At 45.7% G+C, this 19,651-nt stretch overlaps 1 protein-coding gene across 2 annotated transcripts in view; it reads left to right on the forward strand.

The window, feature by feature from the left end:
* The first annotated feature begins 290 nt into the window (after nt 1-290).
* Nucleotides 291-19,651, forward strand: part of SLC29A2 (solute carrier family 29 member 2) — a 43,722-nt gene continuing 24,361 nt past the window's right edge. Inside the window, exons 1-2 of one of the 2 annotated variants that reach the window (XM_069739761.1) lie at nt 291-403; nt 19,087-19,173. In XM_069739761.1, coding sequence (XP_069595862.1) covers nt 19,145-19,173 — 29 coding nt within the window. In that variant the 5' untranslated portion in view covers nt 291-403; nt 19,087-19,144. Of the gene's footprint in view, nt 404-524; nt 599-19,086; nt 19,174-19,651 lie in introns of those variants that run through there. The other variant, XM_069739762.1, reaches the window with a different exon arrangement.

Genomic DNA, 19,651 nt, shown 5'->3' on the forward strand with positions numbered 1-19,651 from the left:
CGTTATAATGAACGGCGTCATTCGTAACAGCAGCTAGAAAAAAACGCCAATATACACACGATAGCGACAGAAAAATAACAAAAAAAAAAAGACTTAAAAGAGGAAAAGATAAAAGAGCAAAAATTAGAAGAAAAAAACAACCCACCTGCTCAGGTAGAAGTAACTAAAAATAAAATTAATGGGGAAAACCCCCTCCGTGGCCATTCTCCTCCACAGACACAGTCAGTGCCCTCAGCTGCGGGGACCGCGCCGCCCGGAGCTCATGCCATCGCGCGGGAATCATTTATCGCGCCTTTTTTTAAAAAAAAAAACATTTTTCCCGCAAATTTGCTTTGTCCCCGAGAGAACGACAAGAGACGTCGCGGACTCCGCACCTCCTGTGTCCTCTCCGGTCACCTCTGAGGTAATAATGGAAGTGTATACGCCGGCGGCGGCCATTGCTGTCAGCGGAGACTGCTGCGGGCTCAGGTTACAACGATTCTCCATGGTGACTGCTGGCTGCACTGTGTCACGTATGGACGGGGAGGGAGGAAGAGTGTGTGGGGAGAGGCGCTGCAGAAGCACATGGTGCTGAGAGGAGCGTGTGAGCAGGAGGCCGGTCAGTGCTGGGGCCGCCCGGGCCGGGAGCAGGGGGCCGGTCAGTGCTGGGGCCGCCCGGGCCGGGAGCAGGGGGCCGGTCAGTGCTGGGGCCGCCCGGGCCGGGAGCAGGGGGCCGGCCAGTGCTGGGGTCGGCCAGTGCTGGGGCCGCCCGGGCCGGGAGCAGGGGGCCGGTCAGTGCTGGGGCCGCCCGGGCCGGGAGCAGGGGGCCGGTCAGTGCTGGGGCCGCCGGGAGCAGGGGGCCGGTCAGTGCTGGGGCCGCCCGGGCCGGGAGCAGGGGGCCGGTCAGTGCTGGGGCCGCCCGGGCCGGGAGCAGGGGGCCGGTCAGTGCTGGGGCCGCCCGGGCCGGGAGCAGGGGGCCGCCCGGGCCGGGAGCAGGGGGCCGCCCGGGCCGGGAGCAGGGGGCCGGTCAGTGCTGGGGCCGCCCGGGCCGGGAGCAGGGGGCCGGTCAGTGCTGGGGCCGCCCGGGCCGGGAGCAGGGGGCCGGTCAGTGCGGGCTGGCACCGATAATCCTCCATGGTCACCGGTACAGCACCATCCACTATGGAAGTGTGAGAATAGGGCGGGGGCGCTCTCTTTCTCTTTCCCTCTTATTTTTCATTCTCTCTATCTCTTGTTCTCTCTTTCTTTTTCTCCCTCTCTCTCTGGTTTTCTCTTTCTTTTCCCTCTTTTTTATTCTCTTTTTCTATCTCGCTCTCTTTCTGGTTTTCTCTTTTCCCTTTTTTTTCATACTTTCTATCTCGTTCTCTCCTTTTCTCTCTGGTTTTCTCTTACTTTTCCCCTCTTTTTTATTCTCTCTTTCTGTCTCGTTCTCTGTCTCTGGTTTTCTCTTTTCCCTTTTTTTTAATTCTCTCTTTCTATCTCGTTCTCTCTCTGGTTTTGTCTTTCTTTTCCCTCTTTTTCATTCTCTCTTTCTATCTCGTTCTCTCCTTTTCTCGCTCTGGTTTTTTCTTTCTTTTCCCCTGTTTTTTCTCTCTTTCTGTCTCGTTCTCTCTCTCTCTGGTTTTCTCTTCTCCCCTCTTTTTTCATTCTCTCTTTTTATCTCGTTCTCTCTCTCTCTCTCTCTCTCTCTCTGGTTTTCTCTTTCTTTTCCCCCTTTTTTTTCTCTCTTTTTATCTGGTTCTCTCTCTCTGGTTTTCTCTTTTCCCCTTTTTTTTATTCTCTCTTTTTATCTCATTCTCTCTTTCTCTCTCTCTCTCTCTGGTTTTCTCTTTCTATTTCCCTCTTTTTTTTTCTCTGTCTCATGTTTTATCCTACATTAATCATATAACCCCCGGGGTCCGCCAGTGTCTCTATGGGACACCGGTCAGTCACTTCCCCAGAGGGGGGATGGAGGGTCTCAGTTCCCGCAGCGAGGACGGCTGACCTATGAGGATACAGGATGATTGGGGACGTATATAAAATATTCCTAAACTCTACGTATATTTCATGTTTATTCCCCACCTATTAAACACAGGGAATATAATATACACCTGTTTATATGGGATATGTGTTCATTCCTCTATTATCTACATATAGTCCATGTTTATTCCATATCCAAGATGCATAAAAAATCTACAATCCCTCTCAATATTTTTGGACCTATAAGTTATTATGGTCATTCTTTTTATTTGTTTCTTTTCTTCATTCTTTTTAGCACATCCCGTTTTGTCATTTATATCTCAGTAATTAAAGGAATTGTTCGTCCTTCTGATAAAAGTCTGCATTCATTTAATGACAGACTGCTGATTTCAGAATCCTTTGAGCATGTGGTGTTCGTCCTTTCGCCGGCAATATCGGAGACTCCTGACAGCATGTGGTGGACTCGCTGTCGGGATCCGGAGGTCTGTAGTCACCATAGAGTGCGGCTATATCAGAAGGACGGACACCCACTTAAAAAAATTGATTTGAACCTATGTTAAAGAAGATTGTTCATCCTCGGAAGAAAAGTTTGCACGTGTCTGAACAATGGTGTCACTATTTGCTCACTGGGATTTCCCCGGTATTTCCCATGCAGGGGCGGTCACCAGACCACATGTATGTCATTTGCACACCTACAGTCATGAGCTGACGAGACTCCTACAGTTCTCCCTATTCTTCTCTATTAAGAGAAGCCAGGTGAGACTAGTTGGCGAGGGTGCAAATCGTGCACATGCGATTACTTGACCGCATGATTTGCACGGGAAAAAATACAGAAATGGTGACGTGTTTCTCTTATACCTTCCCTCTGATTGTTCCACTCCTGGTTTTGACTTACAAATACTGATGTAAAATACTGACCAAATGCTCAACGTGTGAAGTTGGGGTTGGATCGAATAACCTCTTTAATAAATGCAATGGGCAACTACCTGCCTGTAAGTTGTTAGACCCATAGGGAAAAATTAGAAAAGTCCTAAATCCCTTTAATCTAAATGAGCCCCGACAGTTGTGTTACAACACTACATACAATTTTAAAAGTCATTTTAAAAAAATCAGTCCCGGATTATAGAACTTTTTGTTACCATTTCTCCTGTTCCATTGACTAAAGCCGCTGGTTATAATATTTCGCAGAAAAAGGTATCGCTGCTGATGACTAGAGTTGAGCGATTTTGTTCAGGTCCCCTCATTCGGCAAGCTATAGAGCTTATTAAAAAAAAGCTGCAGAGGGAACCTGGATACATGGAGCGCGCCGGCTGATCGGCGCCGCAGCTGTATGTGTCGCGGCTGTGTCACAGCACAGGCATAGAGGGCCCAACACACAGACTCTCCATGCATGTACTGTAACACAGCCGCGACACATGCCGCTGCGATCAGCTGATCGGCCGGCGCACTCCATGTATCCAGGTTCCCTCTGCAGCTTATTCAGTAAGCGCTGTAGCTTGCCGAACAAGAGGGAACCTGAACAAATTCGCTCCACTCTACTGATGACCAACATAAACATGACAATACCATGTCATGGTGAATTTTCTGGTATACAGTTAGGTCCATATATATTTGGACAGAGACAACATTTTTCTAATTTTGGTAATAGACAGAACCACAGTGAATTTTAAACAAAACAATTCAGATGCAGTTGAAGTTCAGACTTTCAGCTTTCATTTGAGGGTATCCACATTAAAATTGGATGAAGGGTTTAGGAGTTTCAGCTCCTTAAGGGTATGTTCACACGTTCCTGATTTCCATCCTTTTTTTTTCAGGACTGTTTTTTAAAAAACTGCAGCTCTTGGCAGAAAACGCAGGTCCTTTTTTTGGTCCTTTTTTTGTCCTTTTTTGATCCTTTTTTGAATGCAGTTTTCTATGCAGTTAAAATGGCTGAAAATACCCTAACCCTAACCCTACCCCTAACCCTATTCTAACCTTAGTGGGAAAAAAAAAAAAAAATTCTTAATTTTTTTTTATTGTCCCTACCTATGGGGGTGACAAAGGGGGGGGTGTCATTTACTATTTTTTTTTATTTTGATCACTGAGATAGGTTATATCTCAGTGATCAAAATGCACTTTGGAACGAATCTGCCGGCCGGCAGATTCGGCGGGCGCACTGCGCATGCGCCCGCCATTTTGCAAGATGGCGGCGCCCAGGGAGAAGACGGCCGGACGGACACCGGGACGCCGGGTAAGTATAAGGGGGGGTAGATTAGGGCACAGGGGGGCATCGGAGCGGAGCACTGGGGGGGGGCATCGGAGCACGGGGCGGTGGGATTGGAGCACGGGGGGGCGGGATCGGAGCACGGGGGGGCAGCCACACTCCGCCCACGCACTTCCGCCCGCTTCCCCACACTTCCTGCTGCAGCGGTTCGGCACCACAAACCGCAGTAAAACCCGCAGATATTTTTTTCATCTGCGGGTTTTACTGCGGGTTTGACCTCACAATGGAGGTCAATGGGTGCAGAACCGCTGCGGCTCTGAAAAAAGAAGTGACATGGTACTTCTTTTTTCCCGCAGCTATTCAGCGCGTTTTTTTTTTTTTTTTCCGCATTGTGGGCACAGCAGTTCCTGTTTTCCATAGGGTACAATGTAATGTACCCTGCATGGAAAACAGCTGCGGACCCGCAGCGGGAAAATCGCAGCAATTCCGCATAAAAAAAAGGATCGTGTGAACATGGCCTAACTTGTGCCACCCTGTTTTTAAAGGGACCAAAAGTAATTGGACAGATTCAATAATTTTAAATAAAATGTTCACTTTTAGTACTTGGTTGAAAACCCTTTGTTGGCAATGACTGCCTGAAGTCTTGAACTCATGGACATCATCAGACGCTGTGTTTCCTCCTTTTTGATGCTCGGCCAGGCCTTCACTGTGGTGGTTTTCAGTTGCTGTTTGTTTCTGGGCCTTTCTGTCTGAAGTTTAGTCTTTAACAAGTGAAATGCTGCTCAATTGGGTTGAGATCAGGTGACTGACTTGGCCATTCAAGAATATTCCACTTCTTTGCTTTAATAAACTCCTGGGTTGCTTTGGCTTTATGTTTTGGGTCATTACCCATCTGTAGTATGAAACGACGACCAATCAGTTTGGCTGCATTTGGCTGGATCTGAGCACACAGTATGGCGGCTCTGAATACCTCAGAATTCATTCGGCTGCTTCTGTCCTGTGTCACATCATCAATAAACACTAGTGACCCAGTGCCACGGGCAGCCATGCATGCCCGCGCCATAAAACTGCCTCCGCCGTGTTTTACAGATGATGTGGTATGCTTTGGATCATGAGCTGTACCACGCCTTTGCCATACTTTTCTCTTTCCATCATTCTGGTAGAGGTTGATCTTGGTTTCATCTGTCTAAAGAATGTTCTTCCAGAACTGTGCTGGCTTTTTTAGATGTTTTTTAGCCTTTTTATTCTTGATGCTTATGAGTGGCTTGCACCGTGCAGTGAACCCTCTGTATTTCCTTTCATGCAGTCTTCTCTTTATGGTAGATTTGGATATTGATACGCCGACCCCCTGGAGAGTGTTGGTCACTTGGTTGGCTGTTGTGAAGGGGTTTCTCTTCACGGAGATTATTCTGCGATCATCCACCACTGTTGGCTTCCGTGGGCGCCCAGGTCTTTTTGCATTGATGAGTTCACCAGTGCTTTCTTTCTTTCTCAGGATGTACCAAACTGTAGATTTTGCCACTCCTAATATTGTAGCAATTTCTCGGATGGGTTTTTTCTGTTTTCGCAACTTAAGGATGGCTTGTTTCACCTGCATGGAGAGCTCCTTTGGGTATGTTTCCACGTTCAGGAAACGCTGCGTTTTTCCGCAGCGTCAAAAACGCAGCGTCCAGATGTTACAGCATAGTGGAGGGGATTTAATGAATTCCCGTCTCCACTATGCAGGAAAAAACGCATGAGTTTTTGCCGCAAAAACGCACATGCGGCGCGTTTTTTCAGGACGCAGCATGTTGTTACAATGAGCAAAACACGCAAGAACACCGCCAGTGACCTGCCAGTGACCTCAGGTGCATAAAATCCTGACCAAATCCTGAAGCAAGCTTGAACGTGGACACATACCCTTTGACTACATGTTTACATCACAGCAAAACCTTCCAAATGTAAGCACCACACCTCAAATCAACTCCAGGCCTTTTATCTGATTAATTGAGAATGACTTATCGAAGGGATTGCCCACACCTGTCCATGAAATAGCCTTGGAGTCAACTGTCCAATTACTTTTGGTCCCTATAAAACCAGAGTGGCACATGTTAAGGAGCTGAAACTCCTAAACCCTTCATCCAATTTTAATGTGGATACCCTCAAATGAAAGCTGAAAGTTTGAACTTTAACTGCATCTGAATTGTTTTGTTTAAAATTCATTGTGGTAATGTCTATAACCAAAATTAGAAAAATGTTGTCTCTGTCCAAATATATATGGACCTAACTGTATGTCACTATATTGCTTAGATAATGTTATTGCTTTTCTTTGGTGCTTCCCCGTACCGGACAGATAACATATGGTCATTCTGTGATCCAATTATCATGAGGTTTGTGTAACAACAAGGGGTTGCCCAAAGAAGACCACACCTTTAAGGTGGCTATATACTAACTTTGCCTTTGGATCTCTCAGGAGTGCTCTGTTCTGCATTACGAACCGTTAATTACTATGTACAAATACTCTTATTTCACGCTTTTCTTTTTAATGGATGCACAGTATGACGGACTCGCTCCGGCTGGATCCGCCACTTTCCGCATCAGTGAAATGATCAGGTTATAACGATTACTGAGTAACGTATCAGATTTCGTTATTCTGGTTACTGCAAACCAAAAATAGATGATGGCCGACTTGTTGAAGGAGCGACTTCTTCTTTCCCTATATTTTTTCTTCACATTGGGATGTGGCTGTTTTTTTCCCTCCTCTATTTATAGATCCTGCTGCAATTTCTTTCTCCATTCACCAGAGCCATAAATTGTTCGCTTTCCTCCCCGTGCACATCATCTATATTCCTCCTGCGTTCTCAGCTCTATCTATTTACTGCATCCTCTCGGTTTCAGCTTCTCTTTTTTTTTTTTTTATGTTCCTTTGCATGTAGCAATTTTTCTGATACTTTTGTGGTGTTTATAGCTGATTTCCCTCTAGATACATTTATCAGTAACGCTCGGGATAGGTAGGTGATAAATGTATGATTTCTGGGTCCCCTACTTATCACCTGTGTGTCAATGGAACACACTGGATGCACATGGTGGATGAACAATTGGGGGTCCGATTTACCCCTCCCCCTCTTCCGATGGAGTGAGAAAATACCGTATGAAGAAAGTGGTATGATCGTCTTCTGATAAAAATAAAAAAAAGATAACTTTTCCGTAGAGATCTGATGTTCCGGTCATGATAAATCTAGTTCAGAAGCCATAAGCAAATCAGGTTGGAAGTGCACTAGGGGCGTGTCAAAGAACTTGGAAGAAGCTGCCCAAGTGCACTTACACGCCCCCACTACATTTCCAGCCTGATTTTCATAACGCTACTGTACTAGATTTATTATTGCTGGTACAAACAGTGCATGGGAATTTTTATTTTAGACTAGCTGCAAATTTCTGAGCACATTGGCCACCTAGATCCTGATATTTGCCCTGCCTCAGATGATAGCAACAATAGGGCAAGAGTCACACCAACGGTTTTTTTGTTATATCTGATTATGCTAATCATACTCTTATAAGAGTGTAATCTGAATTTTTCAGATAGGGAAAAAAAAATGTCTCCATCTTTTCCATTCTGTCAGTTCATGAAAATCAGACTGCACACAGATGTCATCCGAGTGCAATCCAATGTTTCCTACAGACTCATTGACTTGCACGGTCGAGTGTCATCCAATAATCGGATCCAACTTGGGCACGCTGCAATTTTTTTTTCCCTTGGACCAAGTCAATCCGAGGACTCTATCAGACATGTGCACAACCGCTTAGAATAACATTGGACCTAGTGTGCGATGTTTTGTCGGATCGCACTCTAATCGAAAATACGGCCATGTGCACAAGCCCTAATAAAGATTCAGAGTATTCCCTGACAGAAACCTCCAATGAAATCTACGACATGTACCACGGGCAAACGGTGACCTGAGTTATACATTTACTCCATTGTAAGGAAAAGCACACAGATTGTAGTTTCTTACAAAGTAAAAAAAAAAACAAAAAACATCTGACCTGATTTTATTGGTGTATCCTGTGTGCATGATGCCCTGATGATACAAAAAATGTAATAAAAAATTGAACTGTGAGTCTTAGATCTCTACAAGAGACATTTCTGGGATCGTTCTGTATAAATGAGGCTCTGTATGCTTGGGCTTTTTTATGAATGCAGTATTGTACAGAGAGGCAGTTTTCTGGGGGCGAGACACTTCACGTCACCTTATGGGTAAGAACGATGGTAGCTGAGCAGCTGACCTTTTTTTTTTTTTCTTTGATACACGTGGAAGTTTTCTGACTTTTTTTTTATTATACTGATGTTACATAGAAACGAATGGAGATTTCCACAGAAGGAATAGTCATACTTGCTGTTTACATAGGAAATAAGAAACAGAAAATGACATTTTGCTGACTGTTCTGTAAGTAAGTAATATCATCCTGTGTGTACACAGCCACTAGTCTGAGATTATGATTCACTTACTGATATTACTGCTCTTTAAAAAAAAAAATATATATATATTTAAATGGAAACTGTAAGCTATTTTTGTGCAAATCAATCCAGTTCTCTGTAAACTTCATCCTTCTTCAGGCTTAAAGGTGTATATGCCAGATTTTGGAGGGGCTTGAGATGAATTACATTGTCCTCAGGGACATCTTGGGTGGGTTTTGGGCATGGCTATCTTTGACTCTACTCCTGAATGGCTTGACATTGCTCATGCAGGGACCTGTGACCCGGTAGGTAACGTAGACGTGGCATCATCTCTCGATGCGCTCGGAAGTGAGCAGAGTAGTAATACCCCTCTAAAATTAAAGCTATTCTTGAAATAGTTTATTTGAGAAAGCTGCAACGTAGCCATGGCAAGAATCATATGTATTTGCAATTATGGTTGCACGTTTCTAAACACTCCCAAATGATATCACATTTGTTGGTTGATCCTTATTTAATTTTTCCCTTCTCTCATGACAGCACTGCCTGAGAGAGGATATCCGCCGTCAAGGACAGGAACTCCCTGTCTTCGTGGGAACCTACAGATGAAGCGATACACTTACCCGGGAACGTAGGATGCCATCCGTGGGTGAGGTGATGCCGATCGGGAGATTAGTGCAGCACTGTGCAGTCTGAGAACTTTTGGGCAAATGTCTCCGAGCAGCGCATGCAAGATTTTCGCTGGGATGCGCTTCCGGGTCTGTGCACGGCCAGGAACGCTGGGGGAAGCCGATGTGGCTTGGAACCGAGTGCGCCTGAAAGGGAGACCTTCCGGGTCTGTGCACGCGTGGGACACAGGAGGAGATCCGGCGTGTCCCGGTGACGCAGCGCGCCGGGCACTTCAACGGCCATCCGGGTCTGCGCATGCGCAGGGCTAAAGGAATCCCTGCACTCAGTGCGCGAGGCCACCCGATATTTAAAGGGAAGTGCCCAGCAAGATGGTGGCATTTCCTGCAGCATCCGAGTCATGTATGAGCTACAGCAGCAGTGTCGCCCGACGCCACCCCCACTACCACCATCTTCGCTACAGTCGACACAGGAGCCTTTTCAGCGCTGCCAGAAGCATTGGCAAGGGCGCAGTGGCAGTTGTACAAGCAGCAGGACCAGCCTGAAGAGCAAGGCAGGTCACGAGTCCACCGCCAGGGGGAGATCTTCTAAGGAACCAGCTCAGCCTCCGTCTACAGTAGCATAGATTGATCTGCTGATGGTGAGTGATCTATGTGAAATTGCACTGTATTAAAGCAGCCCTCCCCTTTCTCTGTATATTCATTTACTAGGGAAGGCCCCTGAAACGCAGTTCCAAGCATAACAATAGGGAGTGCACTCTGTGCAAAGAGGATCTACCCAGTGCTTATAATAAGAGACTCTGCCCTGGGTGTGTACTGCAGATGGTCTCAGAAGAAACCCCTGGATTTGCTATGGACCTAAAAGCCATCATTAGATCGGGGGTCCAGGAGTACTTAAAACACCTGATGGGGCAAAAAGAAGAGGAGAAGCCAGAACTACTATTGTCAGAGTCTGTAGGATCAGTAGAGTTCAGGGGGTAGACTTCGTACCCGACGGAGTCATCCTCCTCTTCCTTCTCCGATGAGGACACGGCAGGTAGGCCCTGCTTCTCAGCTGAAGATACTGATAGGCTGGTTAGGGCAGTAAGGTCCACTATGGGCATATCTGATCCCAAGCCAACCAAGACAGTTCAGGACATTATGTTTGGGGGCTTGGATCCAAAAAAGAGGTGTTAATGAGAACATCAAGATGCTCATTAATAAGGAGTGGAAAAGGCCAGAAAGGAAAGGGCTACTACCATCGTCTTCAAAACGGAGCTACCCTTTTGATGAGGAAGATGCATGCATATGGGAAAAGACCCCAAAAATTTGACGTCGCGGTTGCTAAGTCAGTTAAAAAATCCACATTGCCCTTTAAAAACCTAGGCACTCTACAGATCCCTTGGACAAGAAGGCAGAGGTCTTCCTAAAACAAGCCTGGGAATCATCGGCAGGCTGGTTAAAGCCGGCGATAGCAGCAACCTGCACGGCAAGATCAGTGATGGTGTGGCTACAGCAGCTTGGCAACCGTCTAAGAGACAACACCCCAAGAGAGAAGATCCTTGCGGATCCTTTTCTGTTACATGGGGCAGCTTCCTTTTTGGCTGATGCCTCGGCCGACTCTGTTAGGTTAGCGGCAAGATCAGCAAACCTCTCTAATGCTGCCATTGAGCCTTATGGTTCAAAAGCTGGCCGGAGGATGCCCAGTCCAAGGCTAGGCTATGCTCTATCCCATGTGAAGGGAAATATCTTTTTGGTCAAGCTCTGGATGATATTCTGGATAAGGCAGCGGATAAGAAGAAAGGTTTCCCTAGTGTGTCCAGTCCTCAGTTTAAAAGTTACTTTCGTAGGAGAAGGTATAGCAGGAGTAGACCCTCCAAGGAACAGGGCGACTGGAAGGATAAGAAACCGAAAAGCAAGGGTTTCATGTTTGAGAGTTTCTCGACGAGGAGCTGAAAATCCTCCAAGTGATGGGCAGTCCCAGATGGGAGGAAGGCTGACCCACTTCCAAACTGCCTAAGAGGAAATCTCGGCCAATGCCTGGGTGCTCAGTATTATAAGATCGGAGCTGAGACTAGAGTTCACATCCATCCCCAGGTACAGCTTCAGGATCTCGTCCCACAGGTCCTGGAAGGACCAACAGGCCCTGGAAGCAGAGATGTTGCTCCAACTTCAAAAGAGGGTGCTGGTGGAGGTGCCCGTTCAGCAACAGGGGAGAGGATTTTATTCTCCCCTGTTTCTAATGAGGAAGCCCGACTGATTGTCCAGGACTATTATCAATCTTAAAGGCCTCAACAGGTTTCTGGTCTACAGACCATTGAAAATGGAGTCAATAAAGATCTTGTTCCTGAGTTGTTACATGAATGTCTTAGATTAAAAGGACACATATTACCATGTCCCCATTCACCAGGAAGACCAGCAATTCCTAAGGCAGTATATATAAACAGACAACTCAGGCATTTCCAGTACAGGGCTCTGCCCTTTTGGTCTGTCCATGGCCACGAGAATCTTAACCAAAATTCTTCTGGAGGTGACGGCACATTTACGGGAAAAGAACGTGTTAGTAGTGCCATATCTGGACAGATTTTTATTGATCGGCAGAACAACACGAATGCAGTTTCAACTAAATCACATCTGAGCCTCTATGTCCAAACTCAGTTGGATGATAAATATCGAAAAGTTGAGGCTGCAGCCCCAAAAGGTTCAATCCTTAGGGCTTATTTTGGACTCAGAGAGTCAGGTCTGTCTCCTACCAGAGGAAAAGAAAGACAGGATTATAGCACTAGTGTTAGCAGTATTGGCCAACCCGAGCATGTCTCTGAGGAAAGCCATGTCCCTTCTAGGATCAATGACATCATGCATTCCAGCAGTGCAGTGGGCCCAGTGCCTTTTCAGAGCCTTTCAGCAGGATGTCCAAGAGGGAGAAGGAAAGCTTGCTGGACTTCTAGAGGGAAAGATTATTCTCTCCCAGGAAACCGTAGACTCCATGGCCTGGTGCATGTATCCAGGGAATCTATCGTAGGGCGTTTCATGGTCGCTTCAAATATCAGATGTGATTGTGACAGACGCAAGTGTGGAAGGATGGGGTGCGCATCTCAGGGACCATATAATTAAGGGAATCTGGTCAGAGGAAGAAGCAGGTGGTTCCTCAAACTACAGGGTACTGCTAGCAATAAAGAACACAGTGATAGAGTTCCTTCCCCATTTAGAAGGGAGCCACGTTTGAATAATGTCGGACAATCTGTAGCCTATATCAATCACCAGGGGGCACAAGATCCCGGCCCCTAATGTGGCAAGCTCGGGAATTCTCCAGGGTATGGCGGAACATCAGCTGAAAATATCGGCCCTACGCATAAGGGGGAAGGAGAACGAGGAAGCAGATTTCCTCAGCCAGACAACCTTAAAATGGGGAATGGGAACTGGATCCATCTATTTGTCAACAGATTGTGAATCTTTGGGGGCAGCCAGAGATAGATTTATTTGCCAACAGGAAGACAAAGATCTTCTGATCCCTGAACCAAAGAGAAGGACCATACGCAGTAGATGCACTGCAGATTCCTTGGAAGTTCCGACTGGCTTATGCATTTCCCCCCATTAATGTTGATCCCGACAGTTCTGAGGAAGATTCGGGAGGAAGGAGCAGATGTAATCCCATGCTACATTTTGGCCCAAGAGACCATGGTTCTCTTGGATGAGAAGGATGTCCTTGGCAGATACCTGGATTCTACCGGATGTTCCAGGTCTCCTCAGGCACGGCCCAGTGTCACATCCTCAGAACTCAAGTCTACATTTGACGAACTGGATTTTGAGAAGGTGCTGCTAACACAGAGAGGGTAGCTACTCTGATGCAGAGTAGGAAGCCTATAACAACTAGGATTTATGGCAGGATATGGGCTAACTTTTTGGCTTTTTCAAGGCAATCTGTTGGGTGTACGGTTCCAATCAGAGATATTTTAGAGTTCCTTCAGAGGGGTATGGAGATGGGCTTGGCCACCGGCACCCTTAAGGTGCAAGTATCTGCCTTAGGGGCCCTATACAACTATAACCTGGTATCTGATAGGTGAGTAGTCAGGTTCATTAAAGCATGCCACGGGTCTAGGCCTATGCCGGATCCAAAAATGCCTCAGTTGGATTTAAATTTAGTCCTGGAAGCCTTAGCATAATCTCCCTATGAGCCCATACATGAGGTGCCAGATAAGATACTAGCACTGAAGACTGTTATTGTAGTGGCCCTGACGTTAGTGATTTGCAGGCCCTATTAATCATCCTTTTATGAAGGTATTAGATGATAGAGTGGTTTTGAGGCCAGATCCAGCTTATTTTCCCAAAGTGGCCTAGAAGTTTCATAGTCAAGAGGTAGTTCTTCCCTCCTTGTATAGTGAACCAAAGACTGCAGATGAACGCAAACTTCACACATTAGACGTCAGGAGGGCACTGATGCAGTACTTAGACAGAACTAGGCAATGGAGGAAGGATGAGGCCTAATTTGTGTCATTCCCGGGAATCAGGAAGGGGTGTGGCGTTACAAGGGGGACCATAGCTAGATGGATAAGGGATGCCATTAGCTTAGCTTGCACCTCTAGTAATAGGCCAGTTCCTGGAATTCTGAAAGCCCATACCAACACGGCTGTGGCGACCTCCTGAGCTGAAAGAGCGGAGGTGTCCATCGACAGGATATGTAAGGCAGCCACATGGTCTTCCCCTTCCACCTTCTATAGACACTATCGCCTCAAACTGTCCTCATCTGTTGACTTGTCCTTTGAGAGGAAGGTATTGCAAGCGGTGATCCCTCCCTAGGGTGGTTTGATCTATATAAATCTCAGATGGTGCTGTCATGGGAAAAGGGAAAAAATCTTTGTTACTTACCGGTAACAGGATTTTACAGAGCCCATGACAGCACCCTTATATTCCCTCCTCCGCTTTGTCACTTGTGGTGTGCACTTTTAACAGTGTAAAGAAAAATGTATTTGGTGACTGTTATGTTACTAACCGTGTGGAGGTCCTCTCGCGCTCTGAAACCAAACTGATGCAGAGGAGGGGTACCGCCTTTTTATTCAGTAGGTTTCCTGTCCTGGTGGGCAGATATCCTCTCAGGTGGTGCTGTCATATGCTCTGTAAAATCCCATTACCGGTAAGTAACTAATATTTTTTGATTGTATCCTCTGACAATTTATTTTACACAGGATTAAATAGACAGGTCTTTGATGTCTTTTATTTTAACCAGTCTGGTCATTCAGGTGTATTTGAACATTAAAGGGAACATGTCAATAAACTACAGACAATGTCAGGTTGGCACTGTTATACTGATTCAAATGATACATTGGTTGATGAAATCCATCTTGTGGTTGTTGTTTAATCTTTATTTGTGGTTTTGAGTTAATGAGATTCTTGTGCTCCAGGGCGGCCTGTGGGCAGGGCTTCATGTAGCATTCTGCTTACATGTGCATCTGATGCATCTATATGGCTTATGACAGGTCTCTGATCCCTCACTGACCTGCCCCCTATTTTACGTACTGGAAAGAATATTGTGGTGAAAAATCTTGAATTTCGTTATACCTAACAGACCGGACATTCAGCGTCTCCCACTCACACACCACCTCCTCACCTCGCCCCCTATCTGTCGGAGTCCCGCAATGCTCAGTCCTAGGGCCCCTGCTCTTCTCCATTTACACCTTTGGCCTGGGACAGCTCATAGAATCTCATGGTTTTCAGTATCACCTCTATGCTGATGACACAGAGATCTACATCTCTGGACCAGATATCACCTCCCTACTAACCAAAATCCCACAATGTCTATCTGCTATTTCATCTTTCTTCTCCGCTAGATTACTAAAACTTAACATGGACAAAACAGAATTCTTCGTCTTTCCCCCATCTCACTCGACTATCCTAACAAACCTATCCATTACAGTAAATGGCTGCCCACTCTCCCTAGTCCCACAAGCTCGCTGCCTCGGGGTAATCCTCGACTCTGATCTCTCCTTCAAACTACATATCCAAGCCCTTTCCACTTCCTGCCGACTTCAACTCAAAAACATCTCCCGGCTCCGTACATTCCTCAACCTAGAATCTGCAAAAACTGTAGTCGATGCCCTCATCATCTCCCTCCTTGACTACTGCAACCCTCTGCTCTGTGGCCTCCCCTCTAACACTCTTGCGCCCCTCCAATTTATCCTAAACTCTGCTGCCTGACTAATCCAACTGTCCCCCCGCTATTCTCCGGCCTCTCCTCCCTGCCAATCCCTTCACTGGCTCCCCATTACCTAGAGACTCGAGTTCAAAACCCACAATCCACAACCTGTGTCCTCCATACATCTGTGACCTCGTCTCCCGGTACTTACCTACACGCAACCTCCGATCCTCACAAGATCTCCTTCTCTACTCCCCTCTTATCTCCTCTTCCCACAATCGCATACAAGATTTCTCTCGCGTATCACCCCTACTCTGGAACCCTCTACCACAACACATCAGACTCTCGCCTACCATCGAAACCTTCAAAAAGAACCTGAAGACCCAGCTCTTCCGACAAGCCTACAACCTGCAGTAACCACCGATCGACCAAACTGCTGCATGACCAGCTCTACCCTCACCTACTGTATCCTCACCCATCCCTTGTAGATTGTGAGCCCTCGCGGGCAGGGTCCTCTCTCCTCCTGTACCAGTCGTGACTTGTATTGATAAAGATTGTACTTGTTTTTTATGTACACCCCTCCTCACATGTAAAGCGCCATGGAATAAATGGCGCTATAATAATAAATGGCGCCAACCTGACAGTGTCTGTAGGTTACTGAGCTCAATCTTGCTGACAAGTTCACTTTAAATTTAGGCCAACTGAACTTACCGATTTAGGGAGCTGCAGACTGACGATTATTTTGTCAAACTCTCTCTGTTTTCATTCTGGTAATATTTATGTTTTTAAAATTCCCACTAAGAACACTTGTATAAAGCACCACTTGTGGCCTTTATATATTCATATTAAAATAATGAAAACAGTGTGTGGTAATATCATATCATACATGACTCATGCTGAATTTCTACAACAGCTTGTGTTCATGTCATGTTCTGTATCTTTAGTGCGCACTCCCCCAATTAGCAATCAGCCTCTTATGCTCCATTGACCAACAACCCCCGTAGGGGCCTCTCGGGCAGCGTAATCTCATGAGTGCATTCACCATGGGTAAACTAGTATTGGCCTCCTGAAAATGCAGCTGTCAAAGGATCATTGATCCTTGTGCCTGGCACTATTTCCTGCACACGTAGATTACCGGTAACTTGTGTTACAGAAAAGCATTCTGGAATTTGTGCGACTTATTTTGGATCATTATGTACGCTTCTATGTGAATAATTGCTGTCTATAATTGAGCCATTGCTGCTACTGTTATACTCTGGATTTATCCTTTCTGCTGGAACTGTCCGCGTGACCCTATGACATTCTACTGCTGGCCCCATAGATATAGCTAAAGCATTAGTCTAAGGTTTCACCCCTCCTACACATATGGACAGGTGTACTGGAAGTGTGTATAATAAAATTACATGTTATACTCTACTTTTAAAAGTGGTGGTCAGGTTTAAAGAAAAAATCGGTCTACAGATACTGGAATAAGTAGTGAAATTCAGACCCCGATCGGCACTGCTCATGCACACTTGATGCTGTGTTCCCAACCAGTCTCGGAGGATCAACATCTGGAGGTGACCTCTGCAGCCTTCACATTTTATCTGAGCTGGCTTCCTTTACTTGGACATTATGTAACGCTGTAGGCCTCGCCTTGTGAAATGGACCCCTAAGCCCCAGATCCAGGTAGGTACACAGACACCGGTCATTGGTGCAACTGGCAGGATGGCATGTGAAGGACGTGGCACACTCAGGAATCTAATGAGCAGCAGGACGGATGAAGTGAAAGTCAGCAGGGAAAGAAGAAAACTAATGCCCGATGTGCACAGAAGGATGTGTATTCTAAACAAAAGTATTGAATCTTAAGACACAGGTGTGTGTCCTAATGGACCTTAAAAGGCCTAGAGAGATGAAGTCACTGAGCTGCACCGAGCAAACTGCAAAACCTAGCGTGGAAGGCAGCAGACCAAGGTGAAGGAAGCGGACTCCGGGATACCTGTGACAGGTGTGTAAGAGACGGCTGCAGTGGTCACATGATGTACTCCCCCCAGGGTGGATGTTGATTGTCCAAGATTGGCGGGTAACACAGAACTGGGTGGGGAAGAGTATTACCGACCTAGGACCCACCCTAGTCCAATTGACAATAACTTTTCAAGCTAAAACCCCTTTAAAGTTGGCCAAACTTGTCCGTTTGAATGAAACTGGCTTATTCAATAGGGGAGAGTCAGGTAGCTGCTTACCCAACAGATTATATCGGGTAAGACGAGAAGGATCGGTTATGATGAATTCTAAGGTCCTGCCTTTGTGTTCTTCCAGTAGTTAAGCTGCTACAAGAGAAATCTTCTGTGCTTTCTTACATAATCTTACCTGAGTCAGTTCAGCAGATGGCTTGATAAGGTGTATGGGCGCCTGAACACTAACAGCTGACTATGATAGTCTAATGTGTCCAATGAGTATTGGGGTTTCATGACTTCACTGATGATGTCAGAGGACAGTCATATGTCGCCTGTTGGATCTCCCAACTGCTGACCCTTTCGTTTGGGGGCGATATAATCTTTCAGCTTACAGCAGCTCTCAGAGATCACAGGAATGCTCCACCAAACCAAGAATCCTGTATATGGAGGAGTCAATAGATATGGCTGTTGGCCAAACGATCACTCAGCTATTTCTTGAGTTTAGGAGGGCGTAAGGTTCACTTTTTCAGATTTTTGGCCTCTTAAAGGGTTACTCACATCTTCATAGCTGGATATTGTTGTAAAACCAAGCACTTTTGCGATTTATTGCTTATTAAAATTGTAGCCGTTCTTAAGATATTAACGTTTTTTTTTTCTGTTTACAGCTCGTTGCCTAGGAGTCCGACCACTGCAGCTGTCTAGCATGTAAGCACTGAGCTGAAGTTGGCCGGGATAAGGAGGTAACTGCGTGCTCCAGCGATCATGGCCATCTTAAAATTGGTGCTTACAAGCTCAGTAGAAAAGAGTTTGTAACTACTGAGCATGTTCTGCTGTCTAGAAGCTGTGGTCTGTCTCCAAGGCAACAGGCTGTAAACAAAAGAAAGGTATTACTATCTCAAGAATGGCTGAACATTTTAATAAGCCTAAATTGCCAAATGTCTTGCATTTACAAGCACTTCCCATTTATGAAGATGGGAATAAAGGGGTAAAACGTTGAGGTTTGTGGGCTGTTAATTAAGAAAGTATGGAATAGTATTATATTTGCTGTTAAGGATTGTAATGTGCTATTTGCTCATTATTTCATACATTAAATGTCACATTTTGTTTTAAATTGGTGTCCTGCCTTTTCCTATGAAATTAGGTTTTGTTATTTGTGTGTGTACAGTATACACTGGGTCCTTGCAGAGGTCCTGCCCTGTACTATACACATCCACTGTGTATTACTCACCTCCTTTGTTGTGTAGATTACATACGCTGCCTTTGATTGGTTTCCAGTGATCAATAGTTTGGGAGGGAGATGACTGGACATGCACTAGGTATGGGTGTGAGACATGTGGACACTGAAGATGGGGGTGGTGTAGGACACGACTTTAAGAACAGAATCGATGGTTTTCCCGGATCCTAGGGGGGTTTAGAGGGCAGAATTAGGGGCTTTGACAGTCCACCGATGATATTCAAAAGGAATAGATCAAGATAGACTGAAAGACGGCAAATAAAACAAGAAAAGAAGAGCAGGATTATATATAAGGGAAAACCATGGGGAGGGATTGGTCACAGCTCAGCCTCTTCTCACTCTCAGGCTTTAGGAAATATCCACGTGACTATTTCTCCTCCTCTCCCGACAGTCTACACAGTTTACTAGAAAAGAGTCGAGGAGGGCATTGGAAGAACACAGAACGCAGGATGTCTCGCAAGGATGAACCTCAAGACAAGTGAGTAAGCAGCCGTTTTGGGCTATTTTGTCTTTTTTTTTCTTATTTTTCCTTCTCTCCTTTTTATAAAGCTGTCTCACATGCCGTGTAGGTTAACCCCTTCCATCTCTTTTTTTTTTTTTTTTTTTTTTTTTTTAATCCTGGTCTCTCAGTCCACAAACCTCACACCCATAATACCGTATTCCTCTCCGTCCTGCCACCCTATCTGTTATGGAGTGTGTTTATCAGCTTCTGGTATTACCAGTTTTTTCTGTCTCTGCATTGTAAAGATAATACGCCCGACATTTGCTCCTACTTGTCAGCCCTTCTTTGGAAATGCTATATATTTCATTTATGGTTCATCTGTACAATGTGTCGTATGGTCCCCTGTGTTATTGCGGAAAGTCAGACAGGGAATACATTATATATTCAGGTTTAGACTTGGCAGCATTCAGGACTTGCCTTGGATAAGTCTCTGTTTGCTGTAAAATACATGAAG

Source organism: Ranitomeya imitator, chromosome 9 (genome assembly GCF_032444005.1).
Source record: "Ranitomeya imitator isolate aRanImi1 chromosome 9, aRanImi1.pri, whole genome shotgun sequence".
NCBI lineage: Eukaryota > Metazoa > Chordata > Amphibia > Anura > Dendrobatidae > Ranitomeya > Ranitomeya imitator.